Here is a 12,394-nt window from a genome sequence, read left to right on the forward strand (position 1 = left end):
TTTGGTGAAAGATGCTTACTGGCGCTTCTCAAGAGTAGGCCTTGCCGGGTATGTTCCAAAATAGCCAGATGATAACTTGCCAGTTGAGAGATGGTAATTGGAAGATGCAGCTGTTTACGTGCCTACCCCAGTATTCCAAAAAATGTTTGAGAACAGGAGTAGGATATATTGTGGAGGATGAAAAGGGCCATCATCGTGGTAGAGCACATGCTTTGCATGGAAAAGCCACAGGTTCAGTCTCTGACATCTCCAGGTAGATGGAAAAAACTTGTGCCTTGAAACCATGAAAGTGCTGTTCAATGTAGACAATACTGCGCTAGATGGACAAATGGTCTGACTAGGTACAAGGCCCCTTCCTATGTTCCTATGACACAGGTTGGTCATCATAAGGAGTGGCACCTCCAGTCATTCCCGGCATAATCCAGGCCTGCTGCTGGGGCCAAATATTAAGCATCGGTCCAAGCTGAGTAAAGAGAGAATCAGGGTACCAAATTATCTCCACTACAGCTGACAGGATGGACAGCTGGTTTTATCTTTGCTGCATGAGGTACGGATCACATCTATCCATATTAGGATATTAGGTGGCTGCATTCATACACTCCTCCAAATGATGCTTTGGAAGATTGTGAGTAAGACTTTGTACTTCAGGGATGAGCAGCTTGTAGCCTTCCAGATGTGTTGGCCTATAACTCCCAAGATCCCTCATCATTGGCCCTGCTGGCTGCCGAGGACAAGGCAGTGATGAGAGCCTAATGGGACTTGGCCAAAAGAGCTGGAGGGCCACATGTTGCCCACCCCTGCTGTATATGCTTCCTCCTTCCTTTGCGTACACGGCCTATTTCTTTATTTCCTGCATTAATCAAAACACAGTTTGCCATGACATCAGAATAGCAAGCTGGGGTTTGAAAAATCCCTCTAGACTAGGATGGCAAACCATGGTTTGATTTGGGGTTGCTTGTTTGGAGGGATCACTCAAAGAACAGATTGTTGGTTCAGTGGTTCCAGTGGAGGGAGGGGGAGTTTACAGAATTTGTTACAGAATGTCTAGCTGTCATTGTATTTAAATTCGGTATGTGATCTTCAAAATCTGTTACTGTTTAGTACAAATAAATAGATTTTTAAAATATGCCTTAGTTGAGCTTCAGCACCTTCTCCTTGAAGTGACATTCAAAGAGAGTGAAACCAACTAGATATCTCCCTTCCATATTGATGGGGTGATGTCTTAATGTAGCAAGCAGGCAGTATAGACTCACACACCAGCAGAAACTTTAATTTGTAAATCAATCCAGTAAACATGTGTTTGCATCCTGTTTATAGCATTTCTCTAAGCCTAGTTCATCAACATCCTGCTGTAATTGCAAATAAGTACCTTAATGCATCTCTTTCTCTCTTTTTACTCCCAGCTTGCCATGAAGCACAAGTGCTGAAAATGCCTAATGTAGAGATCTTTCCAAGAGGAACTGAAAAGCGAGGGTCATCCATTTTTACTGGAGATACAACCTCATGTCTGCTTTTTCCTACAATTCAGTGAAGCCTAGTTATTTCAGTTACTATGTGGGAAATGAGTTGCATTCCTATCTTTTCTATTGCTAAGCCATTCAGCAATATCACCAATTTAAAAAAAAATCATGTTAAGAGGTGATGTTAACAAGGACCAAAGGAAATACTGAACCGCATTGAGCTGCAATACCCCAGTGTTCCCATTATTAACCAGGAAGAAATACATTTAGCTACAAGAAAGATTACCAAATAAAAATAAAATCCAAATAATTGTTTTATGATTGCCTCTTAGAACCATTTTTGGAGTTTTATGGTTCATGCCTCCTGTCACTGAGCAAAACAGAATGGTTTCCTATGAAAAACAGCCACACTTCTCATTTCTGCCATTTTTAGTAAACAGATTTTGCATGTGCCATCACAAGCATTGCGGTGCAAATCTGAATGTGAAATGTCACCCTACTGTCAACACTACACTTTCGAAATAACGTTTTTCCCCTTTTTCTTTTTTTTCTTTTTTTTCTTTACTTTCTGGATTTCTTATTTGGACTGTATAATAATGCCACCAGGAATGCACACTTCAGATGTTAAGAACTAAGAAAATTCTGATGATGAAATCTCTAAATGCCTCTACATTTAATCTGGAATTTAGCTGTCAAATTATAAAACAGCATTTCCCTTTGTAAATGATTCTTTTAAAAATCCATATTATACAGGGAGCATTCCAGTATTTTAATGTAACCACAAACACTACCAGAATTTCTGCAGTTCTGCTTTTAGGCATGCTTCAGTTTTACTGGTTTGAGTAAGGCTGGTACAGTTATTCGAACATTGTATTCTGGCCATTCTTTGTGAGGGAAGAACAAGACTCAGTTGCTTTTGCAGTCACTGGTCATGGTCATAGTAGATGTAGAGTTATTTAAAATAAAATGTGCCTCTCCAGCTTGTACTTTGTAGGGTAGAAAGAATTGCTTGCCAAAAGTCTCTTATTTCACCTTTGTTATGAAGTGATGCTTTCTGATCTAACAAGGCTAATACGTGCACAGAAACCTCTTGGACGGGGAATTGCACAAAAGGAAGTTGTGCACAGAGGGCTAAGTTCAACATTAATGTGTGTAGATGTCTGCTCGCACGATAGGGTTTCCCTTCTTCTCCTGCTCCTGAAACCCTCCGCACACACCACAGATTCACTCCAGAGGGTCCCCCAATCCTCGAGCACATTTGGGAGGCACACAGAATTTCTGTGTAGGGGAGGAGGGGAAAATTTGATCCACCAGTCGTGTCTGGCCCACTGGCGGAAGGAATACAACCCAGATTTCCTACCATTGGAGCTCTTGCTTGAATGTTCAGGGTCAGGGATTCATCTGCAGGTCCCAACACTGAAAGAAAATATATTAAACATGTGATCAATTATGTCATCTTTGCCAGCATCAATCACAGGGGGGGGGGGGCAGTTGGGGCAGGGAATCCAGGCCATTCTCCCCTAACTTTCAGGAAGTGAAGTTGAATGGGGAGCCTAGATCAGCCAATCTTCTGATAGCACTGAACATACTTTAGGTGTAGGAAGATATATCCACAAGCAGTGTGTGGGCAGCCCCTATGAAAATCAGGATTGGCATCAAAATGTACCCCAGGGATGGGCAATACACAGCCCCATGGTGGTTTTTATAACCCCTGCCAAATAAAAAGCAATTTTGCAAGGAACAGGGCAACAAGGTAGCAGAGGTTAGGATGAGGCTGCTGTGGTTTCGGGAGGCAGTGCAGGCACCAATCCCAGGAAGTTGCCTACCTCTTAAGTACACTCCCACATGTCCTAGTAAATTCCCAGCAAATGTTAAAGAATTTCTAATGCACTTCAGCTTTCTTCTATGTTTCAAATTTTTCCTAATTTGAATACTTAGTTCCAAAAAGCCTATGTAAGCTGAATTTAATGTTCTTTTGCTGCTATCACCTTACAGATGGCAATTGGAACAGCTAATGGATTTCTAATAAAGCAGTTGAAGGGATAATATAGGAGGCGTGGCAATACTGGGGTGAAGCAACTCCCACAGAGTGTGGTTTGTTTCTTTTTGCATAGACACAAGCAAAGCAAATGAGCAGCTTTAATACTGATGAACTGCTAAATCAACATTGGGAGGACATCCAGTTCATTAGATTAACTGCACATTAAATTTGTCTGCCATCATAATACAAATTGTGTAGAACCATCAGAGCGTCTTCATGAGCAGCCTTAGAAGCTGTAACTGAACAAGCCTGCCAGCCAGCCAGTTTTCAAACCAAAGTAATTTGGTGAAATATAATGCCTTCACTTTCATCCAAGGTGCATTTTGAACGATTGACTCCCCTGCTTCAGTCACCTCTCAAGAAGCAAATGACTTAATGAGACCCCCCAATAGATATTTGCCCTTTGAAACCGGACTGAAGAATGAAGCTTCTTCCAGTATAAACATTACTTACATCTTTCCCAAAGCAAGTTCATATCATATTTTTCGTTACTCTTACTTGCTTCTCTGAGGGTTAGAATGAAAAACTATAGCTAGTGAGAATATAAGTTGCAAATGTTCCAGTAATACACTCACAATATCAGTTTGGCTGAAGTTAAGATTTGCCATGTTGTTATCTTAGATTATTGATAACACTGAGAGCAATCAGAAGGGTGCCCTACAACTGCAGCCATGTGAGAGTGAGTTTTCTGTAATGCTCTTCCATGTACCTGGGGTTATGTGTGAATGGCACAACCACATGGGAAGGACCATCATACGAGTCTTCCCCATGGCAATCATTCACATGCAGCCCACAGCCATGTGGGATTGCATGATGGAAGAACAGCTCCCACATGGCCACAGCTGCATGTGAAGCGGGGCTCTGTATGAAATTCACAGTGACCATGAATAAAGATTAGGTAATACAGAATGTATGGGGGTGCTGCATGTAATGGGCCATATCTGATCATGGGTATACTGCTAAGTTCCATTTTCTGTTATTGCACGGACTGTGAATCATTATTTAAGATGTTTTATGATGCCACTATTTATTTTGCACATTTTTGCATTTCAGTTCTATGATAAATTTGGCTTCTTGTCAATACAGGGCTTGTTTTCAAACTGCCAAACAAACCCATAGTAATTTTTATGAATGATACATCAAAAAGGTAGATCTTAATTTTTAGATCTGCTCTTTTTTGAGTAAATTTAAGTTAAATGGTATTTTCCTTAGAATAATTAGAATCAAGTGTGCTGACATCCAATTCTGAAGATAAACATGATAGTGTTAAAAATGTCCTGGAGAATAGTTGTAGCATACAATTCTAGTATTAGATATTTGTGTACATAACGTATACAGTAATTCAGGTTAACATTTCATATTCAAAAATGTATTTGCATAAAGTAAGAAGATCGATATTACCTTTTTTTAAAGTTCTGCAAAGAATAAAAGTCATGTGTTACTAGACTTAAGGCTGTTATACCTGCAAATTCAGTCTTAACAGCCTATTTCTGTGGCTAGCAAAATGTTGTGCATTAATGTGAAAATATTAACAGAACTTGCTCTCTAAATAAGTGATCTTAAAGTTTGTTTTGCTTTAATATGCCAAAACTGTAATATTTGCTGTTATTTTTCAAAGGTTCCATGGGTATAGAGACCATTTTTGTGCCAGTCGAAAATAAACGGGACCTTCTCCATTGATTTATCTTTGCAAGCCCTATTTTTTTATCATTAAAGATTTTGTCATTAAACAAAACACTGTTCTTCTACATTATTTGGTGGAGGTAGACGTGGATGTAAATGAACATTGCAGCTTGTAGAAGAAACCTTTGATTCCATACATCCCCTTTTGGTCTAGATCCTTATAGAAGGATTCCAACTCTAGTAACCTGTGTAGGAAGCATGTTTTGAACTGGGAGCTCAACCCCACCCCCACCCCCATGGGCTTATTTACACAACTACCATATGGGAGCCACTGGAACAGTTCCCCTTGTTGGTTCCCAGTCAAGTACATCAAGTGTGCTGTTGATTTGGTCTTTACCTTGCTTTAGAGCCAACAGGGGCAAGACTTTTCTCTGGTTAATATACAAATGTTTCTGTGACTCTATGTGTGCACATATGTGCTCAAACCCTTTTGTCATGATCACCTCCCACAGGATCTCTCTGGTCGCATGTGCAGAAGTGATTTCTCACCTCCACACATGCACACACCATTCATACAGAGAAATGTGATGCAAGTCCCCTACATATGTTCTACCCATGCAATGCATATCTTCCAAAAGAGTAGAAGGGTGGCTTGCATGAGCACATGTATGCTCTATGCAGACAAGGGCACATCTGCATCTCTGCATGCATACTCTGTGTGTGAACAGGCCCCTGTGTGTGCATGCATACATCCATGCACATTCTCCCCATCACTTCTTTCATCTTCACAAAGACTGCAGCTTGTTGGACCTTAACATATATTTCTTCCTTTTTTTACTGGCAGAAGTGCCTAATAAAATACGTACATACTACTAGAGATCCATAAGGAATCAGCCATTCAAACTGACTGTTTCACAGCTCATACTTATTTGTATATATGCCTTAACTAAGGGAGCAATCCTATGGGAATAGGTGGCTGCCTCCGGACTCAGATGCGACCGCCGTTCCAAGGCAGGGCAGGAGAAACATGGAGGGGATCATTCCTTCTGTGCTTCTCCTGCCCTGCATTTGTGGTTAGACGATTGCGGCTGTCTAGCTGCGGGAAGGCGGAGTGGGGGAGGAGGCTGCTGGATGACACATAGGATGTGTTGTACCGGCATTTCCACCTCCCCCACCCTGGAACACCCCCTGGAATGCTTTGGCTGCTCCATGCTCCTCTTTGGAGTGAGGGGCTGTCCTGTGCTGCCTGCAAGGCAGCACAGAAGCGGGGGGAAGGTCAGTTCTCCAGGATCCAACCTCGGAGCGTGGGCTCCGAGGTCAATTCCTGGAAAACCAGATATCCTATGGCCATCTAGCTGCTGACTAGCAGCCATAGGATTGCTCCCTAAATGATTTAAACAGCATATAATATGTACTCCAGTCAGATATGATTGCCTACAAAGAATGTGACTCTATTCTGTGGCCTGAAATGTGTGTAGTTTCTTCTGGGAGAAGCTGACTGCTGACAATTGTCATCTTTTTCATCACATCATGTAGTTTCCTGTCACACTTATACTGTAAATATTCACATTACTGAAAGGTAAACTTAGGAGCGTGCTACATGGACATTAGAAGTGCAGTTGAATCCATCCTCTTGAAGAATGAAAGCCCTGTAGCTCTAAATGGTCATGACACTGCTGAATGTTATGAATGCAAGTTGCAGTTTATCCCTTGAATAAATGGCTACTTTTCTTCCCTCCAGGTCTAGAAATATCTGGACTCTTGGACTGGTTGTTGGCCATGTACAAACGATAATCTGGCAAAAAAAAAATTATTGTATGAGAAATTTTCTTGTGTGTGATAAATATAAAACTGTAAAACTACCATTTTGTTTTCATAATAAAGATTTTAGTAAGCACATGACTCCTGCCTTTCGCGGTTGTATTTTAGTTCATCACAGCTGCCACAAAAGGGTCATGAACTTGCCCTGTCTAAAAACTGGCTTGATGGCAGGGATGTCAGAGAAATCCAGAATGGATTCAAATGAGTTTGAATTTGTATGAATCTGACCTGCTGATTCTGCAGCAGACCAGCTTTTTCTAAGTTACATGGATTCCGTGGACTTGCAGACCGGTTTCTTGTTTTTAGGAGGGATTCACACTAATTCACATTAGAGCATTAGCAAAACTGCATTAGTGCGAGTGCAGAATTGTGCTAATCCACATTAGTTAGTTAATTTGCATTAATAACTAACTGCATTCGTTAAGGCAAAATAACTAACGTGGATTTGTAGAAGTGCACATTAGCTCTAATGCGAATTAGTGCTACTGCAAATTAGTGCAAGTAGAACAAAATTCTGGTTAAAAAAATCAAGTCTGTCAATGAGCAGATAACAGAACAAAGCATAGCAGAATAATCCACAAAACACAGATGGAACGGATTTAGCAAAATCCGTACATATCTACTTGATGGAGGTCCCAGGGAATTCCACCACTGTGGGGCTACTATCATAAAGGCCCTGTGTCTGGTTCTTGCCAACCTAACCTTCATTAGCGATGGGCCAGAGAGCAGGGCTTCTGAAACCACTTACGGCCTTAGCAGGTTCATATTGGTGCAGGCAGTCCTTCAAATAACCTTGACTTAAGACTATTTCTCTACACATTTAGCAGATGGAATTGTCTTTTTAAGTCATTAAAAGGCCACCCTTCTACCACAGATCTCAAGGTGACATACATAAGTGATCTCCTATCCAGGTGCTGACCTGACACAGACCTGCATAGTTTCAGCAATGTTGCCTGTTATGTGCCTTCAGACAGTGACCTGGCAACTACAATTGTCGGGAGGTGCAACCATCCACCCAGCCAGTGCTAGGTTCACAGGAATCACAGTCCTTGTGAACAAGGCACCCATGTAACTCTGCCACCTGTTCCATGCAAACCTTTTTCAGTTCTCTCTTCCCACCCCCTACCCCGGGCCGCACAGACCCAAGAGAACCAGTTCCAAAGCTGCCTCACTGCACAGGTAGGTGCCGGCATCACTGATTGCCTGTTAACATTCGTTGTTCGTGACCAAGCCATGCCAAAGGTTGAAGGAAGGTTTTGAATAATAGGACAGCAGGGCTCCTAACATTTTTATTATGAAGTGTTCTTAATGGGCTGCATTTCTATTCTTTTCCCTTCTGTTTCGCCTCCTCAACTGCCTGCAGCAAGCAGTCATCAGTTACCCCTCTGGCTCTATTCACAGGTAATCACTTGCTTCACAGAGTTGTACTGGCAACTTGCCAGAATAGAGGCTGCACCTAAAAGAAATCCCATGCTGCTCATTTACAAGAGCTGATTTTAATGGCTGTTATCAGAGTAACACATTCCAAGGAGAGGAGCAATGAAATGGCCAGTGCTTGTTATTAGACTGAAATATATGCATCAAGGGGGACAATTTCACTTAAAGAGAATGCTCTATTTTTAGCATTGCTGCAGCTTCCATAGTAGAAACTCGGACATATGGGAGAGACGATTCAATATTTCTTTGCTTTTGTAGCCTCTAGAGAGATCCAGAGCCTTACTTTTCTGCTGAGTGTATCCAAATCTCTGGCTGCTTTGTGATCTCACTTGCTAATTTAGGCACCTATTGATTGCAGGCCATACAGCAAGATGGAAATGGACCAATAAAACAGATCTTGAGCTAATTTATTGCTCTTGTACCCAGTAAATACCTATCAGGTGTACTCGTCTCTGCACTATCTAGGTGTGAGGTGCTTGTAATTGCTTATTGAATTGTAGAAAGGAATCCCTTTAGTTTCTACAAGAAGCACAGGGAGCCATAGGGTAGACGGGTATCCTCTTTTACAGATGACAATCCTCTATTTGAAAGGCTGCCAGAGGACTGTCCTCTGTCTGAAGGCATCCCCTATTCAAAGGGCTGTCCGGTCCAAGTCTGCTTTAAGGATTAAGAAACATAAGACATGTGGCCCATCAGCAGCTAGCACCTGGACAGCAGGCTGCACAGGCAGGTACACTGATCACCTGGTCACAGTCTTCTGTAGTATGGTTAGATGTATTGTATTTCTATTTAAATTATAATTATTCCTAAATCTGCACGCACGCACACATGCGCACGCACACACACATACATGCAAATGACTTTTTTGATGATGCAGTTCGTCTTTTTTGGTGATTCATAAGTAGCCACCCTAAGTGTTCTCAGAACCAAAGGGTGCTTCCAGACAATGCTTTTGTCACCCTGCAATCACTGGCAATCACCCTGCTTCAATCACAGAACAATTTTAAGGGGGGGGGGGGGGCGGGTCCAGACAATGTTGTCTTCCACTTGCAACTCTCTTGTTTTTCCCCACTGTTTCTTCCCCCTTTTTCCCTTCCACACACACAAAAATCCACTAAGGAGGAGAAGATGGAAAAGCTGCATGGTGTCTTTTGAATGGTATCACTTGGAGGAGTCCATCTGGAAGCATGGTAACTGTCTTGTGCTTGGACTTTGTTTTCCTTGAGGTAAATGAAGATTTATGTTTAAGTGAATTGTATTAAGGGGATTACCTCAAGGAAGCATTTCTATTTATTTTGTTTTGCTGCAGAGAGATGCCTTGGGTACTAATTTGAAATATACTCATACCTACAAAATGGAAACAGAAGTACACAAATACCAGGCCATTTCAATTGTGCCCATGTATAAAAGATTTGACAAATTAGCTTACTAAGATAGCAGCCTACTTCTGGTATCTTTAGGCTTCAGTAGGGCTTCGTTGTTGGACGCAAGTATGCATAGGACTGAATCCATACACTGAAATCCTCTACATGTGTGCTCAGAAGTCAGCCCCATTCAGTTCAATTGGACTTACTCCCAGGTAAGTGAATATAGGATTACAGCCTTAGTTACAGCAAAGCAAGCAATAATTTGCACCACAGTGCTAAAGTAGCACAATTCTGCTAGGAAGTAAAACAAAACCATTCAGCTTGGCTCTTCGTGCGAGGAAAAAGTCCAGGTGACCTTTAGCTGACGTTCTCACAGGGCTTCATATCGAGGCTGTAAAATGGTCTAGTCATCAATTTACCCCTTTTAGACCACAAATTCAGGATTAAGCCATTAGTCTGCATGAAAGAATCAGAACACACTTAACAAAACCAGAAAGTGAGAGATTACTGCTTCAGAGCCCTTTGTTCTGACTAGGTATTTGCTGCAAGGCAAAAATGAAGAGGGGAAGGAGCAGGATGAGTGTAGAATGTAAATAGTACTTGGAATGAACATCTAGGGACATTCCAAAGTATGCTGACAACTGAAGTGTGTGTATATGTAATGATATGTATTTTATCTGCCTCCTTTTCAGTTCTGTTTTCCTTTTTGAAGTATTTCCATTTTATGACTTTATAACGAAATAGAATTTATTTGCAAAACTGGCATTGTTGGGGAGATGGGGAAATATTTATAGCTTTTGCCCAGTCAAAAGTGGATGAAGATAAGAATCAGTATCTAAATAGGGCCAGCCCTTCCATTAGGTGGGGTTAATCTCCCACTTGAGGCAGCAGAGCATGAGGGGCAGCAAATCATGCATTCCCCCCGCACCCCATCACCACCTATCGGAAGGGCCCCCGCCTCTGCTTCCCTTTGCTTCAGAGAGGTCAACAAGCCACTGTTCCACTGCAGGAAATGCTGCAGCCAGAAGGTAGCTGCCTGCTCATTGCCTCACTAGGAGGACTGCCCAGAGTGAGCCAATAAGCGGGTGAAAATGAGCTCTCTGGAACAGCCACCAATGCCATGCGACTGAGGACCCCTCAGAGCGAGGCATTGGTAGACTCTCTGGTGACTTGCACCAGCCACTTCCCTGCTGTAGCAGTGCCGCAGAAGACACCCTGAGACTAAAAATGTATCCCTGCTCACTTTCATGGGTCTGTGCTTATGAACTTATCTGACCTTTTATGGCCCTGCTATTTTTAGCTCTCACAAGATTCAGGACAATGAATTCGACAAGCTAATTGTGCATGAAAAATACTTCCTCTTACATTAGGCCTAGTGTCTGTTCACTTTATTCAACATCTCCTTGTTCCTGTGTTTTGGGAAAGCGTAAAGAGCAGCTCCAATCGCTTTTCTAATTTCATTATTCATGCTAAGTTCCTATCACATGCTGCAGATCTTTAAGCTAAAAATGTAGGTCCTTTTATTTTATTCTTCATTATGATGACGCTGATGTATGTTTGACTATCTTTGTCCTTCTTAGACATTTTTCCATAATACTTCTATGACAGGGTTACTAGAACTGTATGACTCAAGGTTATGTCCAATGGTGCCTGTCCACAAGTGGAAATGACACTGCTGTCAGAATGGATTTCCTTTCCCTATGTAGTCCCCCCACTCACAACCCTCCCCCCAGATCTGTTCCAGAGGGTTGGGGGACCCTCCAGAGCACCTCTGGGGGTGTACAGGGGAGGAGGGAAAGAGGGAGCTCTGCTGCACGAGTAGAAGTCCTCTCGTGTGACATTGGATGGAGCCCACAGTTTGAAGAGGAGTGATGGATTTGTCCCAAAGCATTGGAGATATTTCCCACCCCACCAGCCCTGGGTTTTATTTCTTTCCTTTCCTTAAAATTATGTTTGCCTCTTGTATGGCTGCAGATTTCCAAGTATATACTGACATTACATGTGCCCTCAAGAAGGAAAATGTGTGATTATTCTCACAGTAATATTGTGGCACTAGGTTTGAGAGTTAAAGACATGGAGCCACTTGAAAGTGCTAGCATATGTTCTGAGTAAGATTGCCAGGCTACAGTTTCATATTTCATATGAAAGGGGGGGAAATATTGTTGGTATGCAATGTATACATCTAATTAATCTAGTTTATCTATATGATCGCATTAACTTAATTAGCTAGAGAAATGTGATATGCATTTGTGAGCTGTGTGATAAAATGGACAAATTAGTTTCTTGAAATGGAATTTGTTCTGTGCCCAAAAGTGACAATGGGTCGTATCTAATGGTGTTCTTACATTCATGAAGGCCCCTTGATCTGGTGCAGGCTTCCATGAATGGAAGGTGGTCAGTTGCTGCTGATTCCTTCACACCCTCCAAATCTCCAGAAGGTTTGGGAGGGTGACATGGGGGACTGCAGAAGAGAGAATTTGTGAAAATTTCCTCCCTCCTCCTTCTATTCATGGACACCTCTGCTGGGTCAAAAAGCTTTCTGTATAAAGGAGGACAGCATTGGATATAACCCAATGTATTTGTGTACATATGGCAGTCACCACCAGGAGAGATAATCTGGAGCACTCATGAAAAGTCACACCAAT

At 42.0% G+C, this 12,394-nt stretch overlaps 1 protein-coding gene across 1 annotated transcript in view; it reads left to right on the plus strand.

The window, feature by feature from the left end:
* Nucleotides 1-7,022, plus strand: part of STXBP6 (syntaxin binding protein 6) — a 170,536-nt gene extending 163,514 nt beyond the window's left edge. The window contains exon 6 of the mRNA XM_084844330.1: nt 1,404-7,022. Coding sequence (XP_084700456.1) covers nt 1,404-1,427 — 24 coding nt within the window. The 3' untranslated portion in view covers nt 1,428-7,022. The remainder of the gene's footprint in view (nt 1-1,403) is intronic.
* The last annotated feature ends 5,372 nt before the right edge of the window (nt 7,023-12,394 follow it).

This window comes from Heloderma suspectum, chromosome 1, assembly GCF_057233095.1.
Source record: "Heloderma suspectum isolate Gila_16-S chromosome 1, 16-S_ref, whole genome shotgun sequence".
NCBI classification, from domain to species: Eukaryota; Metazoa; Chordata; class Lepidosauria; order Squamata; family Helodermatidae; genus Heloderma; species Heloderma suspectum.